Here is a 24,002-nt window from a genome sequence, read left to right as displayed (position 1 = left end):
TAGCACTAACCGGATTTGTTTCTTGGGATATGTTGTGTTATTAAATGCAACGTAATTAATACTCGATTTTAGCACTAACCGGATTTGTTTCTTGGGATATGTTTCTTAGTAAATGAGATCCATAACAATTTTCAACGTAATTAATACTCGATTTTAGCACTAACCGGATTTGTTTCTTGGGATATGTTTCTTAGTAAATGAGATCCATAACCATTTTTACGATTTGAAACATTGACTGCAACGTAATTTGAAACATTGGTTATGCATTTAAGTAAAAATAACAAACTAACACTATTATTTAATTTTTACGATTTGAAACATAATTTTTACAATGGATCTCATTGACTGCTACGTAATTTGAAACATTGGTTATGCATTTAAGTAAAAATAACGATTTTAGCCACTAACCGGATTGCGAATTTTTATGGTGTCCGGTTGGCTTCGAATTTCGATTTCGAATTTTTATAACAATTTTCATTTCCAATACAATTTACACAAATTACATAAAATCGTTTTTTTCAAAAATAAATTACACCACTCAGAATCAAAATTGATTTTGACCCCTTAGATTTTTACATATAAAAAGGCCAACAGTTTAAGTTTTTCAAATCACAATCACAACTCAAACACTCACAACTCAAACACTTACAATTACAATCACAAACAATATGAATTCTGGAGATTACAACTCCATAAATCTTGATGAAGTTGAATTCGTCATCGACGAAACACAAAGTGATCCATTCCAGGATCATAGTTCATATGTAGAGTTTGAAGACATTTCAACCGATTTCGGTAATCCGGAAGGAGGTTTTGCTAGTAGAGAGGACATGGATGCTCATGTAAGATATGTTGCTGGCTTGAGGAACGTTACTTTGGCAATTCGTGATTCGAAGGGAAAAGACGGCCGACGGCCCAAAGTTCGATATTTATGTAGCCAAGGTGGCGGATACAGACCAAAAAAGGTTACTGGAACTAGGTCCACTAAAACGACAAAAAATAATTGTCCATTTTGGTTGGACGGAATGGAGTACCCTGGAGGGCGCTGGTACTTTGAAGTCCGGGAGGGGAGACACAACCATCCGTTCCCGTCTCATGCTGTGGGATCTCGTTTAGGTAAAATATCCCCTATTCAACTTGAAGTTATTAGGGAGCAAGAGAATTTTAATTTAAGCCCGAGTAATATGTTGGCGTCCATGAAAAGGGCTGATCCGGAGAACAAATCGTGTCAGAAACAAGTTTACAATGCTGTCAGTAAGGTACGTGCCCAGAAAAGAGAAGGTCGGACCCCGATGAATAACTTCATCCATTTACTCAGGCAATTGAACTACATGTACGACGTTCGGACTGCTGATGAATCTTCCGAACTTGGAGATATTGTTTTCTGCCACCCGGCTTCTTTTGTGATGGTGAATGCATATCCGGAAGTCATGATGATTGATTGTACGTACAACACCAATGAGTATGACATGCCTCTACTAGAAGTGGTCGGTGCAACAAGTACGGACAAAACGTTCACTATCGCCTACGCATTCATGCGAAATGAGAGACAAGAAAACTACAGGTTTGTGTCTTAATGAATTTTAATTTTTGTCATATGTTTAAATTTAAAATTGTTAATTAACATTATTTAGTACAATTGTTTGTCAATGTTATGAATAATGTTAAATTGAATATTTAGGAGGAGTTAATATTGTTATGAACATTATTAGTATTGTTTAATTAGGAGTTATTATTTTTATGAACATTATTAGAATTGTTTAATTAGGAGGAGTTATTATTTTTATGAACATTATTAGAATTGTTTAATTAGGAGGAGTTATTATTTTTATGAACATTATTAGAATTGTTGAATTAGGAGGAGTTATTATTTTTATGAACATTATTAGAATTGTTTAATTAGGAGTTACTATTTTTATTATATTGTTATTTTTTATTGTTATATTGTTTAATTAGAACTTATTATAGTATTATTAGGAGTTGTTACTGTTATGAAAATTATTATATTGTTTAATTAGGACTTATTATAGTATTATTATTGTTATTAACATTGTTATTGTAGTATTGTCATTAATATTGTTATTATGTTAATTTGTTGTTATAAATTACAATTGACAATTATTTAGTACAGTTATTTTGTCCTACGTTTAAATTTAAAATTATTAATGTTATATTATTTTGCAGGTTTGTGTTACAGTTTATCCGTACTTTGTTCGTTAGCCAAGTGACACCTAATGTCATTGTAACAGACCGAGATTACGCCTTGATGCATGCTGTCGAGTATGTTTTCCCGGAATCCAGGCATCATTTGTGTCGCCGTCACATTGAGCAATGCGTGCTACAACGAGCACTGCAGCAACCTGGTTTTTTAAAAGAGGCGGCAGAAGGATTTAAATTTCGTTGGAATTGGGCGATAAGTGCACCGACCATAGATGACTTTAATGATAGATGGGGACGTCTGGCAGCACATTACTCGAATTGGGGAGCATTGCTGAACTACTGCATTGACACATGGATTAGTCCGCATTCCCAAAAAATCCTGTCAGCTTACATCGACCATTATTTTCACTTCGGAAGCTACACAACAAATAGGTAAGCCTTGTGAGATTTACGTGACTAAATAATCGTTACATGTAGTCAACATTAATAATTAATATTCAAGTTCAATTGGTAATGCAGGGTCGAAGGAGAACATCATCGCGTCAAACGACATTTAGATGGTGGTCGGTACCCATTCGATACCGTACTGGAGAAACTTCACAAGGTGATGGAAGGCCAAATCTGTGAGATTAAGAAAGTAGCGAGAGTTAACGCTACTAAATCCAACACAGACACCCTTGGAGATACGTTGTTTGTTAATCTGAACAGATCAATCACGTTTAAAGCATTCGGCCTCATAAGGAAAGAAATGCAAGTTTTACAAGAAATGGGTCAGGATCCAACAACGTGTGGTTGCTACCTAAGGAGAACTCATGGTCTACCGTGCGCACATGAGCTTCAGTACTACATCATAAATGGGTATAGCATTCCGTTGGATCAAATACATGATTATTGGAAAAAGTTAGATATTCAGTTTCCAATATTTCCTAATGATGCCGCGGATGGATCCCCGACTCCACCAAATCCAGTGAGGAGGGCGTTGTTCGAAGAAGTCCCTGATATTACTGCACCTCCTACTGCTAAAAAGAAAACCAAGGGTAAAAAGCTCTCTAGTCTCCATGTACCTTCGGTGTGGGAGAGGGTTGTGAAACAGTACGGATTTAAAAAGTCTCCAAACAAAAAGGTAATACTACATAACTTATGAATTTCTATATTTGAAAATTATGATTTATATTAGTTACTAATTTATTATTCTCAATTTAACATTGTCAACCTATGCATTTGTAAAGGGCCCTGGACGTGTTGCTTCTATCTCTGAATCACAGGGGAGTCCAATGAGCACATCCCAACGTACGGGGCCACCAGTATCACCATCTTCTCCAAATCCTCCGTGCTCAAGGCCTCCAATGTCAACCCCTTCTTCCAAAGGCACCACGTTCATCTTTAAGAATTCTGTATTTGAGAGAGAATTCCCGCCCTACATTAGAAAATACATAGATCAATGCACAGATGTAGCGGCAGACGGAAATTGTGGATTTAGAGCGGTGGCTCTAGCAATTTACGGAACAGAAGATGATTGGGTTAAAGTTAGACAAGACTTAGTAGCAGATCTACAGAATAGAAGCGCCTTGTACGCTCGAATCTTAGGTGGGAGGAGTGCGAGGAGTTCTAATGTGACTAATCTCATCCAATCGATTGCTCACTACCATGGACCAGCGGATGATGATTACTGGATGGCGGTACCGGATTGCGGTCACGTAATTGCAACAACATATAATGTTGTTTTCATGACATTCAGTGAACATGGAGGAAATACTTGTCTGCCAGCGATATTAGATGAAACACAAGGACCTCCAACCCGAAAGGTGGTGTGCGGACATCTTAGCAATGATCATTGGATTTTGGTAAGAAAATTACACTAGTCGACGATCATATAAACAAGTTGAATTTTAACTTTAATTTTTTATATAAGAATATAACTTCAATATTTGTACATTTTTTTCCAGTTGCATATGAAACCAGGGGATCATCCGGTACCACCCATAGCATTTTACTGGAACGACCATCACGACAAATCTGCAGATGGTTTAGATGCACAATTTGCATTCTCGATCGGTCACTTTAACCGTCTCCACAATGAAGATGGAGAACGTCGAGCAGCAACAAGAAGAAGAAAGAACAATTAATTAGGATCGAAAAAACAATTGATGTATTTCGTTGAGTAGATTAATACTTTGATTTTCTAATAAATTTTATTATTATCCTTCATTATAGTCTAACACTTCAAACATTTCAAACACTTAAACAAATTTTATTAACGATTTTAAAAATTCAAATTATATTAAAATTAAACCAACATTTATATATGTTCTAAAAAAAATTAATTTTTTTAATAACACTTCAATGATTTTTTATGACCCACGGATTATAATGGATTAATTTTTTTTATAACACTTCAATGATTTTTTTAATAACACTTAAAAAAAATTTATGACCCACGGATTATAAACCGACACGGATTATAGTCTAACATGGATTTTAAATACACAATTAAAATGGAATTAGTTAATAAAACAAAATAAAAAAATTTTATAACCCACCGGACACGGTGTCCGGTGTCCGATTATGCTCAGCAGCGAAAAGAGGACTGTGGACTCAGAATTAATGAACCGAATTAATGAACCTTAATGAGAAGCATTTAATGGTCGATGTAAGCTTAATTAACAATAAAGGGCAATTTCGTCCATCCACCACCCAAAGTTACTGTTTGGGAGTGGATATAGTTGGACCCGTTCCGCGGTGACTCTGAAACAAACCAAATAAATCAAATGGGGGAAACCCTCTGAAATGTACATAAATGATTTTCATGATGGTTTTGTGTTTTTTTTCCGGAAATGTACCAAACAGCCTCTAAATCTTTGTCTCTCTCTCCGCCTAAAAATCCAAGGTATGAATAGAGCATTCCTAACAATAACTGTGCGCGTCGTACACGTAACAACTACTCCCAGGTAGATGATGAGAAACTCAAAAAATCTAAATGAGATGAAATAGTAATCCTCAAACAAATAAATAAATAGATAAGCTATTAACATGTTGAATAGCTAATGAATCTTAAAAGCTTAAGTGGATGCATAAATTATTTCCAAAATGTAGTACTCGCCCACAATGGATTGATCGTCAAAGAAAGAGTCCCACAGAGTTCTAGGTGCTTCTTAAACAGGCTATGTTTGGTGTGAGTCGGCTACAAATGGTGGAATGGTTGTGGGGGAGTCAGCTTGGAAAGTTCTAGTACAAGCATCTAATCTCGAGTCAAGTGGGCTCACCCAACAATGTCATTGGAATTAACAAATGAGCCAGGAGGAGGAGGAGGGCCCCTCCGAGGGCAAAGACTGCCAACACGAATTTATTATCCTGCAAGTCACAGACTGTCAACATGAATTTATCGTTCTATATATGGGTACCTTCTGCATTTGTTGGCAAGAAATCAGTCCTATTCGAGTTGACGGGCCTATTGGAATGTAATTTTAACTTTAAAGCTATAACAACTAGATATTAGTTTTTTCTTATCATATTTAATTTGAGACTATGCTCATATATTAATAATCTTAACATCTCCTTTTTGAAAAGAGTATTAACTAGAGGACGTATGCGATACATGGCTAGGAACATCAAGCTACAACATTAGACTTTGTCTTTTTTCTAACATTACTTTAGGTCATAATCTTAGTTCTGATTCCATTTCTTGGAGACACTAATTTATTCTCTTTAAATAGAGGCTAGGAACCATATTTAGCCTAAAAATTGTAGTTACTAAATATTGATTCATACTCTTATTTTAAACTTATCATTCTTCTTTATTCTATTCAGTATAGATATGACTCATGTATTAATAATCTCAACATGTATCTCATATTGCAAGTGAATTATTTACCTTCTCTTGCATTTTTGGAAGTGCTAAAATTGTGTCTGAGCTATACGAGTTGTTGGAGAGAGCAAGTCCTATTATATATATTTCTAAAGCAACATTTGAGGGACTCTAATATTTTGCAGTTGAAAATTTATGACCCATGAAGGGCCCAATATTACTCTCATTCTCAGTAATTAATTGATCTAACATACTTGTTGACGAAACGAAAGAAGCAACAGGTCGAGGTGGGACTCACGCGGGTTTGGTGCTGGCAACAGCCTGGATGGTGTCTTTTTTTTTTTAAGGAAACCGTGGGGATCTGTGACATGACCTTCAAGAGCCAAGATAGAGAACCAACAACCCCCCGCTTTATTTTACCCACTTAACCCCGGTACATATAAATGTGGACACATGCCAGCCATTGCCTCGTGTCCCGTTTTAGGTGGGGTTGTTCTTAAGGGCCTCTATGCAATAATGGCCTAATGCTTTATTACTAAAAAAAAATTACCCAATGATTCAAAATATGACACCAATAGGAGATAAGTGAGGTGTTCCACTCCTATTCTATTATGAGCTGGTCATCATTAATCTAATATTTTATTACTAAGAAAAATTTCCCAAGAACCCAAAATATAGGACCAACACGGGGGACAGGTGAGGTGTCCCTCTCCTATTACATAATAAGTTGACCATCATTAATGATAACCAGTTCATTATTTAATAGGAGAGGGACACCTCACTGTCCCCCCTGTTGGTCCCATATTTTGGGTCCCTGTAGCAAAGTTTTATTACTAAATTCGTATGTGCTCACCTTTTGTAGCTTTAGCCTTGCTATGCGGTAAGACTGTAAGAGGCTTGAAAGGTAGCCTTCAACCACCGCTATATCCTCCATAATTTAATACAGTGGGAGAGATTTTAATATGATAGCAGATTAATGTAGATTTGACTATAATTAAATCCTAGAAATCATATATTTTGTTGTAAATATAAATACAATGAATGTGGACATTACTAGAAGAAGTCTCTTCACCTACTTGTGACTTTTAGTATTCTCTTCCACATCTATATAATGTAATCCATGGAAGACAAAATGTATAGAGGAGAAATGAAGATGAATAAAATGAGATGATCACTTTCTCCCTATCTCTTTTTCTTGTTTATTTACTTTTACATTTCATGTTCGATTCTTACTTTTGATATGTGATGTATGTAGATACAACAACGAGATTACAACACGTTATCAGCACGAAAGCTCTAGCTAGCCGGTCCGTAACCGTCCATTGGTGGTAAGAGCTATTTCGGTGTACACATCTTACGAGGTAACAATACATAATACATTCTACCTTTGTCTATTTACAAATGTATCCAAATTCAAGCTTGCAATAAATCAAGATACTAAATAGCCGAGGTGCCAATCCTCATAATTGCAATATCAGATAGAAAAGTTTCTCACAATTTGTCTTTGCTTGTAAGTAGTAGCGTGCACATGTTATTTGTTGTATCTTAACCTTTCTCTTGTAAAGGACATTGATTTATTCCCAACTCTATTTCTTATATCGTCTCAATGGGATGCATGGAATGAACTTGAAGTCATTAATGAAGGCTCCAAAGAAAACCTGCATATATTCAATTGACAAAACTGCCAAAGAAAAAGCACATAATGCTACAGAAGCATAGTTATATCCAAGTAGTAGTCAAACTTGGGCCTTAGATAGGCTAGTAAAGAATGAATCAAGCATAAGGCCCTACTCTGAATCTTTTATCACTGGTCTTTTCCATATGTCATGCATGTGAATAAAAAAAAAGACTTGATTGTGCATATATGGATGTATATTTTTTTTGTTGCTCATGTCATTGATGAGATGGGGTTTTAGTAGTAGTCATTCTCAAAAATACTGCACATAGATGGAGCTTTAGAAGTACAAATAAATGTGTCGTACGTTGTTTTCTTGTTTAAATGATAGCTAGTTATGCAAGTTGCAAATAAAGGGTTATGTAAAAGGGTGAGCATAGTTTTATCTCTGGACATGAGTGATTTGGGTCAAAAAGTCAAAGACTACCTTGAATATAATTGCATAACTTCTTGTAGTTTGTGTTATAAAGGTCCATAGGGAAACTTTTGTAATTGCGATTTCTTCACCTGTGATTCACCAGATTGCATTTAGTACATCCATAAGAATGTATTTTCTACTAGTCTTCTACCATTAAATGTGATGTTGAATTTTCAAAATGCTATCAATGCTTATAGACTAGTACTATATTGCATTAAATGTGATGTTGAATTTTTCAAATGCTATCAATGCAAGCAACAGTTAAAGGATGTCAAATCTTTTATAAGTTTGAGATAGAGTCACTCTTCTGGATATGCAAATTTTTCTATTTTCTCATGCACTAATCTTTCGTCCCCGTGATTAGTACACTGTGATATATAATAGTAACTATTACTTGTCTTTGGCCTTGAACGTTCATTTTTATTGACACCCTTGTGATTTTTGCATGATTATATCTCTTGATTCTTTAAGTATATTTGCCCAGAAGGCAAACACTTTAAATTTTCTCTCTATCAATTAATACATGAAAAAGTATTCACTTTTCTGGGCAATCCCTGAAGGATCGCTTTGATCTATAGAAACCAATAATCTTCCCTCAAACGTAACTGGCAGACTGAATTAGGACTTTTTGGATTTTAAATACATGACTAAATATGATTCAGCTCTGTACCAAATTATCTAGCAGCTGAAACTCTGTAAGCAGAGCATTACAGACAGTGATAAAATTGATCGAAAAATTCTTTTCCCTATTCCACGCAAATAATATTGTACTCCAGCAGCAGTACATGACCAAGAATTGCACTTAGCATTCTGAATTGATATCTACATTAGTAGTCGCAGAGAAGCACAATCAATTGATGATTAGAAATCACAATATCAGACTAGTTGGCTTACGAGTTGTGTTTGTATCACATGCTATAATTCAGAAAATTACTTATACGCGTGGACAAGGGGGAGACTATAAACATAGTAGGAGATCTTATCATGTAGCCATTTTTGGATTTTAAACCCTCGACTGAATACAATTCAACAAGTAACCTTGTACTCTTACAATAGTACAACTAAAAATTATATCAAGTATTATGAACTAATCTTTGCATTAGTAGTTGTTAAAAACACAACCAACTGTTGTGAGAAACCATAATGCAAGTTTAATTGGTTCAGTCGTAGTGCCTGAAGCACATGTCATAATTCAAACTAATATTCATAAGCTTGGACGAGGGGAAGGTAATGGATCTTATCGAACTATTTGGTTTTTCTATATTTGGATTATATGCATTTGTCAGACAATTTTAATTTATCTTGATTTGCTTTAAATTCTTGTGAACCTATGTGGTTTTTATTCATATGTGTATATTTTAGAATTTGTCTGACCTAAAATACACCATGTTGCGATAAGTTTGAGATTTAGAGACCAAAATTCTTTTAAATTCTGGCATGAGCGATTGGGTCATCTTGGGCAAAATATGATTTGTCGGATTTCCTTAAATTAAATGGGGCATTCAAACCAAATCCGACCAAATGCATATCACAATTTCCCCCCTTTATCTAATACGTGGTAAATAAGCAAAACATTTCTCATCTGCGTATTCTTTATTTGCAGTCCATGTTTCTATATCACCACCATAGCGTACCTCTATGGGACCTCGGTGAAGGTACATACATTATTTATAAAACTCCGTCAATAATTTAGTACCTATGGCCCATGTTAGGGGATCAATTTATAATTTAGTACGCTGACTGCATTTTTATTGAAGATCGATTCTCGACATTATTAGGGGGAGATTAGTGCCCAAAATACAAAATAATGTCAAGAAATTCCATTGGTGAAAAAGATCTTCAATATTTATATTCACGTACTAGTCAAACTGAACCAGAAGTTCACATGATAATCTGCTAAGAAAAGAGTGACTAAGCCCCATATTCATGTTGAGTATATCATTGATGATTTGGTATGCCAGAAGCGTACTGCACCAGAAGCATAGGAAACTTGTTAGTGAAAAAGATAAAAGTCTCCGACAAACTAAATTCTATATAGAAAGACAGTAACTCCCATAACCTCCGGAAGAGGTTCATCCTGAAGATGGAATCTCCAGTAAATTGCACGTGCACTAGATAATCACAATACTGGAGATGCGGAACGGCCAAATCCAAACGTTAAGGGAAATGGCGAGGATTTGGTTGACATAAAATAAGAATTGAAGTGGCCACGAATTTGTGAAAAAGGAGAAATATATAATAGAAATATAAAAGTTGTCGACAACATAGTTGCCTCTACAGTTGCTCTTACTATCTCCGAAAATAATCTGGATCTAGAACCTAAGTCGGTAATAAAGTGCTTGAAGCATTCGGACTAGGTGAGATGGAAAGTGGCAATTGAGGCTGAGCTGAACTCGCTAAAGTATTTTTGAACCTGTAGTTCATATATCCCTGCAGGATATAATGGGTCTTCGTAAGAAAAATAAATGACAATTGTAAGGTGGTGAGATGTAAAGCGAGATTCATAGCTCAATGGGTTCACGCAGAGACCTGACATCGATTTAGATATAAAATATTCTCCTATTAGTGATTGTATTACGTTCCGCAAGTTAATACCTATAGCAGAAACTATGAATTTATATATGCAGTATATGTACGTTATGACCATATTTTTATATGAGTCATTAGACGCTAATATTTTTATATGAAAGTCTCTGATGGACTTAAAATTCCTGAATTAAGAGAAAACGAGAATCGCAACATGTATAGCATTAAATTATAAAGGTCGTTATACAACTTGAAATCTTTATCCATTCGAGGGACCGAACGACCATTGCGTGTGCTAAGTGGATGAGATTTATCCATATAAAATCTTTCCAAACCTTTTTCACATAGATTGACTGGTGTAGAAAAATCTTTCTGGGAAAAATGCTCGATCTGCAGGCGAGACAAAACTTGTTTTTCCCAAGTCTTTCATTTCAAACTCGTCTTTAGGCATGAGCTAGCTTCTGTAAGTCCTTGTGCATTCCATAACATTTATATCATCAATATAGACTGATATAATACAAAAAGCCATTTATAAACACACAAGGGCAGACATCATTATTTGCATATCTCCTCTTCAGAAGGAACTCGCTCAGTCGATTATACCACATTTCTTACCCGACTATTTCAAGTTGTATAACGACCTTTATAATTTAATGCTATACATGTTGCGATTCTCGTTTTCTCTTAATTCAGGAAATTTTAAGTCCATCAGAGACTTTCATATAAAAATATTAGCGTCTAATGACTCATATTAAAAATATGGTCATAACGTACAATATACTGCATATATAAATCATAGTTTCTGCTATAGGTATTAACTTGCGGAACGTAATACAATCACTAATAGCGAGAAATATTTTATATCTAAATCGATGTCAGGTCTCTGCGTGAACCCATTTGAGCTATGAATCTCGCTTTACATCTCACCACCTTACAATTGTCATTTATTTTTCTTACGAAGACCCATTATATCCTGCAGGGATATATGAATACAGGTTCAAAAAATACTTTAGCGAGTTCAGCTCAGCCTCAATTGCCACTTTCCATCTCACCTAGTCCGAATGCTTCAAGCACTTTATTACCGACTTAGGTTCTAGATCCAGATTATTTTCGGAGATAGTAAGAGCAACTGTAGAGGCAACTATGTTGTCGAAACTTTTATATTCTATTATATATTCTCCTTTTTCACAAATTCGTGGCCACTTCAAAGCTTATTTATGTCAACCAAATCCTTGTCATTTCCCTTAACAATTGGATTTGGCCGTTCCGCATTCCAGTATTGTGATTATTCAAGTGCACGTGCAATTTACTGGAGATTCCATCTTCAGGATACCGTCTTTCTGGAGGTTATGCGGAGTGACTGTCAATAATTTAGTTTGCCTGCGGACTTTTATCTTTTTTATATGCTTCTGGCACATATTGCTTCTGGCATACCAAATCATCAATGATATACTCAACATGAATATGGGGCTTAGTCACTCTTTTCTTTAGCAGATTATCATGTGAACTATCTGGTTCAGTTTACTAGTACGTGAATATAAATATTGAAGATCTTTTTCACCAATGGAATTACTTGACATTTATTTTGATTTTGGGCACTAAATTCTCCCCCTAATATGTCGAGAATCGATCTTCAATAAAAATGCCCATGTCAGCGACTACTAAATTATAAATTGATCCCTAACATTGGCCATAGGTACTAAATTATTGGACGGAGTTTATAAATAATGTATGTACCTTCACCGATGAGGTCCCATAGAGGTACGCTATGGTGGTGATATAGAAACATGGACTGCAAATAAAGTAATACGCAGATGAGAAATGTTTTGCTTATTTACTAGTTAGATAAAGGGGGGAAATTGTTGATATGCATTGGTCGCGGATTTCGTTTGATATGCCCCATTTAATTTAAGGGAAATCCGACAAATCATATTTTGCCCAAGATGACCACATCGCTCATGCCAGAATTTAATAGAATTTTGGTCTCTAAATCTCAAACTTATCGCAACATTGTGTTATTTTAGGTCAGACAAATTCTAAAATATACACATATGAATAAAAACCACAATAGGTTGCATCAGATTTAAAGCAAATCAAAAGAATAAATTAAACTTGTCTGACAAATGCATATAATCCAAATATAGAAAAACCAATATAGTTCGAATAAGAATCGCTAATTACACTTCCTGCGTTCCAGAGCTTTAGATGAATATTAGTTTTGAATTATGACATGTGCCATTTAGACCCAAAGAAGATAATGAAGAAATGTTAGGGCCAGAAGTTCCCTATCTGAGCACCATTGGAGCACTTCTTTATCTCGCAAATTGCACCAGGCCTGATATTGTATTTGCGGTGAACTTGCTAGCAAGGTATAGTGCTTATCCTACAAGGAGACAATGGAATGTCGTTAAACATTTCCTTCGCTATCTTCAAGGTACAAAAGATCTTGGACTATTCTATAAAAAAAACCAAGATATGACATTGGTGGGCTATTAGGACGCTGGCTACATGTCTGATCCCCATAACGCCAGATCCCAGACTGGTTATGTTTTTTCTCTGTGGTGGTACTGTCGTTTCTTAGAGGTTTGTTAAGCAGACTATGGTGACTACTTCTTATAACCACTCAGAGATTATCGCTTTATATGAGGCCTCACGAGAATGTGTATGATTAAGATCATTGATACGATATATTTGTGGCTCGTGTGGTCTAGCGAAAGATGATATTCCCCCCAATGTCCTTTATGAGGACAATGCAGCTTGTGTTGTACAAATGAGCAGTGGATATGTAAATGGAACCATGAGAAAACATATTGCGTTAAAATTCTTTTAATCCACATGAGCTCCATGTTCACAATATGCATAGACTTGGAAGACTATCTTCTTCATGGGGAGCAAATTCTTAAAGAACAATCCTGAAGATTGGGCCCTGAAGGTCTATTATCATAATTTACCCCTTTTTCGCTAAGTTTTGTCCCACTGGGTTTTTCTTAGCATAGACTCAGAAGATTGTCATCATCAGGGGGAGCGAATTTTCAGCGCAATCCCGAAGATTGTACCTTGAAGGACTATAGTTGTACTCTTTTTTTCTTTTGCTAAGTTTTGTCCCACATGGTTTTCTTAGCTAAAGGTTTTTAATGAGGCAACTAATGTAACAAGAATCTACTAATGTCGTGTACTCTTTTCCTCGACTAGTTTTTATCCCACTGGGTTTTTCTAGCGAGGTTTTTAACGAGGCATTGACATCATGTAGTAATGTCCAAGGGGGAGTGTTGTAAATATAAATACAATGAATGTGGACATTACTAGAAGAAGACTCTTCACCTACTTGTGACTTTTAGTATTCTCTTCCACATCTATATAATGTAATCCATGGAAGACAAAATGTATAGAGGAGAAATGAAGATGAATAAAATGAGATGATCACTTTCTCCCTATCTCTTTTTCTTGTTTATTTACTTTTACATTTCATGTTCGATTCTTACTTTTGATATGTGATGTTTACATTTCATGTTCGATTCTTACTTTTGATATGTGATGTATGTAGATACAACAACGAGATTACAACATATTTAAAGTGGATTTAAGAGAGTAAAAAAATGCTACTCAACCAGGAGGGAGGGACATATTAAATGTTAAAATGATAAATCTCTTTGTAAGAGCAGCTCCAACCGGGTTGTATTTCTCCAAAATGCAGCCCGGTTGGCATCCAACCGAGCTCCAAATTTTGGAGCTCGGCTGCAAAAAATCCCACCCGGTTGTATATTTGGAGTTTTTGCTCCAAATATGCAGCCCCCCTCCATTTCACTATTCCTCCTAAAAAATAACAATATTACCCTTCTAACTAACTAATTATTTTTAGATATTCAACTTAAAATCAACATAAGTTTATTTCTACTAATTATTTTTAAATAAAAGTTTTACAGTTGGAAATGTTTTGTCGATACCTTCAAAATGAGACTAATATTGAATAATATTAATTGAAATATAAAATTTCAAGAACCAAGTAATTAAAAATGAAAAAGTCATTATTTCATTAGTAAAAAAAGTTACATCGCTTCATTTCCATGTCTTTCCCACAAATGTTCAATCAATGCATTTCGAAGTGCAAAATGAGCTTCTTTGTTTTTCAACCTCTTATGTTGAGCAAGAAACCGTTGGAATCGTTCAGTTTCTGTTATCTCCATATTTTCAGCATTCAGAATTGATTGTGGAGTTGAAATGACAACATCTTCTTGCTCGTCGCGTTCATCTTCGATAATTATATTGTGCATTATAATACAAGCAGTCATGATATCATGCAGAATTTGTTTATCCCAAAAACGGGCTGGCCCCTTGACGATAGCAAAGCGTGATTGGAGAACACCGAATGCCCGCTCAACATCTTTTCGACATGCTTCTTGCATCATTGCAAAATATTATTTCTTTTATCATCGGAATTAGAAATGGTTTGAACGTGTTGGCCATTTCGGATATATGCCATCGGCTAAATAATAACCGACATCATAATTTTTTCCTTGAATTGTGTAATGAGCAGGAGGAGCAATACCTTGTGATAGATTGTCGAACAAATTAGACGACTGTAATACATTAATATCGTTAAATTTCGAGGATGTATTCGACAAGTCGAGCGCTTAAATCCAAGCGGTGCTTCTGAGCTTGACATTGTAAGTATTTTGAATAACATAAATCTTGATTATCATCTACTATCATGTTATTAATAAATGTTTCTTCCTCTCTTGTGGTAGATTAAACGTGCTAGGATAATATTTGCAGAAGATCCAGAAGAGAGAAAGGGGTTTCTATTTGATCATGTTTGGTCAATTTTAAAAGATGCAGAGAAATGGGCAAATATAAGTGTCAGATCGCCTGCAACTTCCAAAACTTCAAAGTCCCGCTCATCTCAGGGATCAGATTCAAGTTCTCCTGTCGTCGACTTAAATGACGATAATGAGGAATATACTCATAATGACGAAGATATGATAAAACTGAGCCAATACGCTTCGGCCGCTCTGCCTCTTGAGAGAGATAAGTCATTATTTTATTATTAGAGGCATGTACGCGAGCTAAGAGTTCATCTTCCTTCTCCCATTGTGTTATATCTTCCTCCCAATCTTTAATGTACTGAGAAAATATTTCGTCGTCAGAAGAAGAAGAAGGTAGATGTGACGGTCCGACTCCATAGTTCATTGATGAAGAAGTTATTTATAGAAATAGAAGAAGAAGGTAGATGTGACGGTCCGACTCCATAGTTCATTGATGAAGAAGTTATTTATAGAAATAATCATATAAGTTGTGAGTTATTTAGAGATGGATGAAGAAGTTATTTATAGAAATAATCATATAAGTTGTGAGTTATTTAGAGATGGATGTAATGTCATTAAATAATATGACTCCCCACATTGGATTCTTTTCAGCATTGGCTTCTCACCCCCAACATTGGATTCCTTTCGTGTTGGAGACTCCCCACATTGGATTCTTTTCAGCATTGGTTTCTCACCCCCACATTGGATTCCTTTTGTGTTGGAGACTCCCCACATTGGATTCTCCTAGTGTTGGAGACTCCCCGCATTGGATTCTTTTCTTGTTGGAGACTCCCCACATTGGATTCCTAGTGTTGGAGACTCCCCACATTGGATTCCTTTCGTGTTGGAGACTCTCCACATTGGATTCTTTTCAGCATTGGCTTCTCACCCCCTCCCCCCACATTGGATTCCTTTCGTGTTGGAGACTCCCCACATTGGATTCTTTTCAGCATTGGCTTCTCACCCCCACATTTGATTCCTTTTGTGTTGGAGACTCCCCACATCGGATTCTTTTCAGCATTGGCTTCTCACCCCCCACATTGGATTCCTTTCGTGTTGGAGACTCCCCACATTGGATTCTTTTCAGCATTGGCTTCTCACCCCCGCATTAGATTCCTTTTGTGTTGGAGACTTCCCACATTGGATTCTCCTGGTGTTGGAGACTCCCCACATCTGATCCCTATATAATACTTGCACAATTTTCATATCTCCACCACAACTCTTCTTATTCTATATTCATAACTCTTTACATTCCTCCTTAGATTATGGCATCTAGTCACGAAAAATCTTTTTTACAAGAAGAAGACCAAATTTTATGCGCCACATGGCTCGAAATTTCTCAAGATCCAGTCATGGGTTCTAATCAAAAGAAGGGCAAGCTGTGGGAACGAATTTCTGCTTTATTTCATGAAAGGATTTCCAATATTTGTAATTCTCAAAGGACTCCGAAGTCTCTCTCATGCCGAATGCAATTAATTATGAAGGCCATTAGTAAATTTCGAGGATGTATTCGACAAGTCGAGCGCTTAAATCCAAGCGGTGCTTCTGAGCTTGACATTGTAAGTATTTTGAATAACATAAATCTTGATTATCATCTACTATCATGTTATTAATAAATGTTTCTTCCTCTCTTGTGGTAGATTAAACGTGCTAGGATAATATTTGCAGAAGATCCAGAAGAGAGAAAGGGGTTTCTATTTGATCATGTTTGGTCAATTTTAAAAGATGCAGAGAAATGGGCAAATATAAGTGTCAGATCGCCTGCAACTTCCAAAACTTCAAAGTCCCGCTCATCTCAGGGATCAGATTCAAGTTCTCCTGTCGTCAACTTAAATGACGATAATGAGGAATATACTCATAATGACGAAGATATGATAACAAGTCGATCGACAGGAAGGAAGAAAGAGAAGATGAGGAGGCGACAGGCAACTGAAAAGAACCTCGACTCGGAAACTCTCAATAAAAGCAATTAAGAAATTGTCGATATTTTAAAAAAAAAGTCATGGACAACGAGAAAATGATAGAATAGCAATGCACCAGATTATGATGTTAAGGGCCGAAAACGAAAAGAAAAAATTAGATATTCAAAGGGAACGCCAGGAAAGTAAGATTATGTTGATTAATCTTGATACTATTACTGATCCTTCAGAACACGAGTATTTTCGAATTAAAAAACAAGAGATTTTAAATAGAAACACAACCGGAGGTTCTTCATCTGATATTCCTAATCCTGAATATAGTTATGCAGGAAGTCAATACGGAATACCTGACTACAGAAGCGGTGGATATGGAGGAAATGGCCTGCCCGATTTTTAGTTTTTTTCATGTACTTTATTTTCTATGTAATGCCGCTGAATGTAATATATAATATTTTATCATTCGGAGTAGCTGTGAAGGTTGTTCCAAATATTATGCTATATTTTCTGCTTTTTAAAATTTAAAGGCTCTTATCTATGTCTTATTATCAATTTATTAAAGATAATTAATTTTATTTAAATAATGAGTATATTATATGTTATACTTTTAGTATTAATTTATAATATATTTTATATTTTAAATTAATTCATATAATTTTTTAACATTTTATATTTTTTATATTTTCAAATCTATTTAAAGTATTATAAAAGAAATCAATTGAAAATACAAAATAGAGCTTCATATAGAGGGCGTGGTTGGAGTGCCCCCTCTAAAAAAGCATATTCCCAAGAATATACTTTGGGGAGGCTGCATTTTGCAGCCTCCCCATTGGAGTTGCTCTAAGGATGTGACTCTTGACTATGTCTATTTAGTAGGAACTCGACAAAATTGCAGTTGATCAGTTGCAAAAGGAGTTCAACGCACCATAAGTCAGAATAGTATCTTATTGAAATTTCTTTGTCCCCCCTTCAATAACTTAAATGATACAACATGTGAAATACAACATCATACGTTCAATACTGATGGAGAAAAAAAATACGGTTTTGAATGCCAACTGGGGCAGGGCAGTTCACTTCTTATATATATATACTAAAGAGTTCAAGCGAAAAGATAAAAACATTTACTATTGATCTTCTCTCCTGTAGAATATTTCTAATCCATGTAAAAAAATACCCAAATCACTTGGAAATTGCATTTTAATTAGGTTATGGAAAATCACAATTTCAAGTCCTCAAATTTACTAAAGCGTGCCTACACAAATGAAAGGACAAAGTTCAAATTAGTAGCACCCTTTGCCCCAAATATTCCACTAGTAGAAAAGCTCCAGTACGGATAAATACAGCAAACTAAAATTTTTTGTCTTTATTGTTCACAACATAAACGGAAATTAGCAAAAAAGTAGCGGAGAGACCACTATTTTTAATCTCAAGCGTTGATTATTTAGTAGGCAGTTATGTTACAATCTAAATCTAACACTTACCATACCCCCGTATATTGCACTCATTCCTAATTTGTACTAAAAGAAAAAATCATAACAATCAACTAGATAATCAATGGCTATGATTATGTAGTGGTCCCTCCACTATTTTTTTTGTAGTGAAGAGGATCTGAATCCATATTTACCGTTCCGTTTGTGTTGTTAATAAACTCAGTGCGGACATTTTTTTTGACAACCCACATTAGATTTAAGGGTTTTCCCTAATAAAGTTTTACTCCTAGCTATATACCGAAAAAGAACCATTGAGCTCTGCATATTCCAATAAACCTAACAGACGAAGTTCCTTTATCTTTATCTTTAAATGCAAGATGTAGAATAAGAAGTATATAGCTACATACAGTAGGGTCTGAGTACAAACTGTAGGGTACGATATATAGCCACATACTATAGAGTGCGTTGCAAGGTGTACGCCCACATACTATAGATATAGAGTTAGATAGCTACGTACTTGGATGTATAGTTGAATACCAGATTATATTTAGCTATACACTTTGTATTCTTTGCACATAACTTGAAGTTCGAGTTTATCGCAACATACAAAACAACTTGATGGGGGTTTTTTGGGAGTAAAACTTTGGGTCAGCCCCTAAGATTTATTGTACGTCAGTGGGGATTCAGACAAAAAGATAATGTGGTATAAATCATTTGGCTTACGCAGGAGAGTGGACTGACCGACTGAGTACGACAATTGCTTGCTTGGACCTTGGTCGGTGATATTGTTTTACCAAGAACTTTATCTAAAGTCTGAGAACTATCGGATACACACACATGCGCTCACATGACTGGGTCCTACGCGAAGTCTTGCCAACAAAATCACCACCAAGCCTTTTGGTTGTCCTCTTTCCATGTCTATTGTGCTCCTGCTCTACAGTGGAAGAAATGTTTGGTGCAGGACAAGTTTCAGGGAATGCTTTGCTTCAAAGCCACTTTCACATCATTCTGTCTTTGGGTAGTCTTAAAAGGCAAATCTTCAGTGCTTATAAGATAATACTCATTTCTTGAGGCATTATGAATCATGATTATGGTGATGAAGCTAATTAATTACTCATGAAAACACTAGAATGTTATATTTCCATTATTGATGATTACGTCATGTTTGTGACCTCACTGTAGAGTCTTTATGAGTTCCCTATTTGACAGAATATGCTAATTAGCAACACTGGGCCCATTTTGCATCTTCAGTGGAGAGGGGGAAAAAGGTCCAGAATTAAACATAATTTTATATATAAAAAAAAGGCCTTAACTTGGTTTTGTTTTGTTCTCCCCACCCTCGGTCCAAGTTTAACCACGACTGCCCATTTGGACCTCAGGTACGGGCCTTGGAAAAGCCCGGATTCTAGGGCCGAATCGTGCTCCGGGCCTAGGAAAAGCCCAGATTCTCGGACCGAATCATACTCCGGGCCCAACTGGGCCCGACCCGACCAAGAAGATGGCCCGGCCGGGCCGGGATAGCCCTTGTCCGGTCTAGCCCGGTCCAAGGCCTGGATTCGACGAAAGATTTGGACCGGCCCGGGTCGGCCAGATCCTTGGGCCAACAATCACAAATGTGACCATCAGATAGGGCTGCCCGGGCCGGGCCTGGGTTGGCCTGGACCCGGCCGGGACCAATCTGACCAAAATAGCCTATAACGGCTATTTTTGGTGTTTTGACCAAAATACCCCAAAAACGGTCAAAATATGAGGATGTTTTGGTCATTTGGCTAGGGGGCTGCCTCTATATATAGGGGAGATTTTATTTATTTTTCTCATTTAAAACTCATCTACTTCTCTCTAATACTCTTATACTCTCTAATACTCTTTTATTCTTTCTTTCACTCTCTAATTCTCCAATCAAATAGCTTTCTCCTCCGATTATGAAGGGTAAGTGCCAACTCCCGATATTGAAATTAGTCCTATTCCTACTCCTACTACACCTACACCTACAACTACAGCTACATCTACTCCTACCAATGTTGATCCCGAATCTGGTGGCGATGATCCCTTACCTAGAGCTCCTAAAAGGCCGAGATTCGATGTGTGAAACTTTTTCCTAGAAGATAGATTTTTAATAAAGATGTACACGGTAAACTTCTCACCCAGAATGCTAAAGGTGCATTATGTGGCCATATTTTCTAAGCTCATTATAAAAGCGGCACCAAGCACCTCAAACGCCATTTAGAAAAGTAAAATAGAGCTCATGTCCAACGTCTCAAGGAGACATTTGTCAGTCTCTACTCTCCCAATCATCAACCTCTGGTAGCCTTGATGCAATTAAATCCCGGAAATGCATCATCAGCTTTATTGTTCTTAAAAACATTCCTTTTAAATTAGTAAAAGATGATAAATTTGAGGATATGAATAAAGATTGTTTTTATCCCTCATTTAAAAAAAATTCTCATCAATTTTGTCAATGTGATATTTTGAAATATTCTCACGAAGAATAAAAAAATAATTTCTCGTTTTTAAAACTTAAACTGTAAATTTTCTCTAACTTCTGATATTTGGACATATATAGTACAAACTAGTTATTTATGTATCACAACACAGTAGATTGATGATATTTGGCAAATGTTTAAAATAGTTATTTCTTTTATTGCTTTTGAAGATTCACACACTGGTATTAATATTACAAATTTAATAATAGAAAAACTTTCAAAATTAGAATTTTCTAAAAAATTATTTTCACTTTCACTAGATAATGTAAGTAATAATAATGTAGCTTTAGATCATATTAAATTATCTTTTCTATTGTCATGTCATGGTGATAATTTTCATATTAGATGCATGTGTCATATTTTAAATTTAATTGCTTAAACTGCATTTAATGAAATTAAACCCATGATAGAAAAGGTTAGGATTATAGCTTATTGTTGATGTTAAATAATCAAATAGTTAATATAATGGGGGTGAGGTTGATTAGGGATCCCTCACTTCTTTGAATATCTGGTTTTGAATTGAGTAGCTTTAGCCTACACCAATAGCAACTCGTGAGAGGACGCAGACTAGTTCTCTCGTGGTTCCTCCGACAATCAAGTCAGTTGATGGACTTGAGTGGAAAAATAAAGAACTGCATGAGTTCTAAAGTGTAGTGCAGTATAATTTGCAGATATTGCTTGGAAAAATCTCCTGAAAAATCCCTCAGAAAAATCCCCTGGAAAAATTCCCCCTCAATGTTGAGAATAATACCTCTATTTATAGTGGTGGAAAAGGGTAGAATAGTAATCTCGACCAAGCACAGGATGACGACAAACGAGTATGGCCTGGCGGCTACGTCAACACCTACTTTATAGGTGTCAGTTGACTAGTGGAGGAGATGTCACGTCAGCATTTAATACGAAGTGATCGGATGCATGACAGTGCTGACGTGGTCCGATGTGTCATGAAGGTTATCAGGGCTAGAGGTATGGTGGTTCCCGCCAAGCATTAAATGTGACACCGACATGTTATCAGCAGGGGAACTTCGAGGTTGAAGTCGTCCTTTGGTTTGGCCAAGAAATAACGCCTTTCGAGTCGACCCCGTGAGGTGTCGAATAACTGGTCGAGTGGGCTCATAGCGAGTCATCTTCAATGAGAGAACTAATAAGTACCGCCCTTCGAGTTGTCCTATGGAGATGTTGACCCGACGAATTGGCTAAGTCGGGATTCTTGGTCCTGACCGCTGATCTAATTTGAGCGGTGTATGTAGGGGGACACCTATCCATTCTGGTAAAGTGTTGTACTTTGGCAACTAAAAATACTATAACAGTTAGCCCCTTTCGCTTGGAGTCGGCTTGGGCCAGGTCCGAATGAAATGAGAGTAGCTTTGGACGGACGTGTGTGTGTATTAAATAAGGGAACTGAAAAAGTCTTTTCAAATTTTACGTGGCCAATGTTACAAAACATTCTTTTTGACTTCCACAACTCTACTTTTCGTGCCAGATTGCGAGATGTTCAAAGGTAAGTAGGTTGCGCCTTGATCCTTGATGTGTCGCTTCGGATTCTGAGAATTAATCTTGACCGTCGGACAAAGCTTGATCTAGCCGTTCAGATTATGGCAGCTGCTGCTTCAGCTGTTTATATATATAGAACCAGGGCCATAGAGATGGCGGTTATTGTCTTTTGAAATTCTCTTCTAAGAACTCAAGATCTTCCCTGCCCAGCTTTTTCCTGCGATCATTTCTCCTTTCTAGGATGGCATCAGATCTCGTAGACCAACAAGCTCTTCTGGTAGAGTTCCACTCCGAGGTGACCTAGGCACAGAAGAGGATGCTCCACGGGTGGTTTGATATCCCCTGAGAGTATGAGCTGATGGTCCCGATGAGGTCGGAGGTAGTCTATGACCATGGGCCAGATCGGGCTCTGCTCTACTTGAAGCTCTTGGAGTTTGGCCTACGACTGCCCTTACACCCTTTTTTGAACAAGTTTTCATGGTGCTAGGGTATCACCGGCCCAGATGAAGATGAACACTATCACAACCTTAGTGGGGTTCGTGGTGATTTTCTATTGGTTGGCAATAAAACCATCTTTGCGAGTCTTGGGCCATCTGGTGAGTGTGAAAGTGTACCAGACTGAGCCTCATTTCTATTTCCAAATGGTGGGAAGTACAAGCTCATCACCGACCTTCCTGACTTGAACAAGGACTGGAAAGAGAAGTTCGTCTGGGTCATGGGGGGCGACTTGGAGTTGTGCTACTCGAATTGGCCCGAGATAAGGAGGGAAGAGCTAATGGTCGGTGACCTGCTTGACGCCGAGAGGGATGCGCTGGACCAAATCAAGGCGTATGCTAGCTCTTGTTGAGTCGAGCATCTACTTGACAACTCGGTCTTGTGGGTCACCAATGTATCTATCGTTCCTCCCTCTATCAAGGACCAGGAGAGGGCTTGGGCCCTAATCTTAGGGGTAAAAGCAGCAATTGGTGTCGACCGCTCTTCTGGCCGACCCCTAGGAAGGGTTGTTTGCTAAAAAGCATCTCTGTCGCGACTTTCCCCCAGTAGAGATGGAGACGATTGAGGTAGAGCCTTCTACGCCCTCATCCATAGGTGGAGGGGGAAGTCGCGGAGGGATGAAGAACAAGTACCTCGGGCAGTAGCCGAGGTGGTTGAGACCGACGTCATCCATGTGGAAGAGTCAGCCCCGGAAGAGCAGGCTGAGGCTCCCTAGGAAGAGGTTAGAGCTGAGGCTAGAGCCTTTACTAGCGAGGGAGGGTCGTCCGTCCATCGTAGTGAGTCGTCTCTCTAGGGGAT

The 24,002-nt window shown here is 36.9% G+C and overlaps 3 protein-coding genes across 3 annotated transcripts; 2 read left to right on the top strand and 1 right to left on the bottom strand.

The window, feature by feature from the left end:
* LOC109821047 (PKS-NRPS hybrid synthetase CHGG_01239-like) lies at window positions 669-3,304 on the top strand. Its single transcript, XM_020387242.1, has 3 exons — window positions 669-1,564; window positions 2,185-2,592; window positions 2,680-3,304. The coding sequence occupies exons 1-3, from the start codon at window positions 669-671 to the stop codon at window positions 3,302-3,304; spliced, it is 1,929 nt and encodes a 642-aa protein (XP_020242831.1).
* On the top strand, window positions 3,276-4,368 carry LOC109822450. The gene is made up of 2 exons (XM_020388648.1): window positions 3,276-4,004; window positions 4,107-4,368. The coding sequence occupies exons 1-2, from the start codon at window positions 3,435-3,437 to the stop codon at window positions 4,284-4,286; spliced, it is 750 nt and encodes a 249-aa protein (XP_020244237.1). The 5' UTR covers window positions 3,276-3,434; the 3' UTR covers window positions 4,287-4,368.
* Window positions 14,631-14,987, bottom strand: LOC109821046. Its single transcript, XM_020387241.1, has one exon. The coding sequence runs from the start codon at window positions 14,985-14,987 to the stop codon at window positions 14,631-14,633; it is 357 nt and encodes a 118-aa protein (XP_020242830.1).

Source organism: Asparagus officinalis, chromosome 8 (assembly GCF_001876935.1).
Source record: "Asparagus officinalis chromosome 8, Aspof.V1, whole genome shotgun sequence".
NCBI lineage: Eukaryota > Viridiplantae > Streptophyta > Magnoliopsida > Asparagales > Asparagaceae > Asparagus > Asparagus officinalis.
The sequence above is the reverse complement of the archived record's forward strand: the minus strand, read 5'-3'. Positions and strand labels throughout refer to the sequence as shown.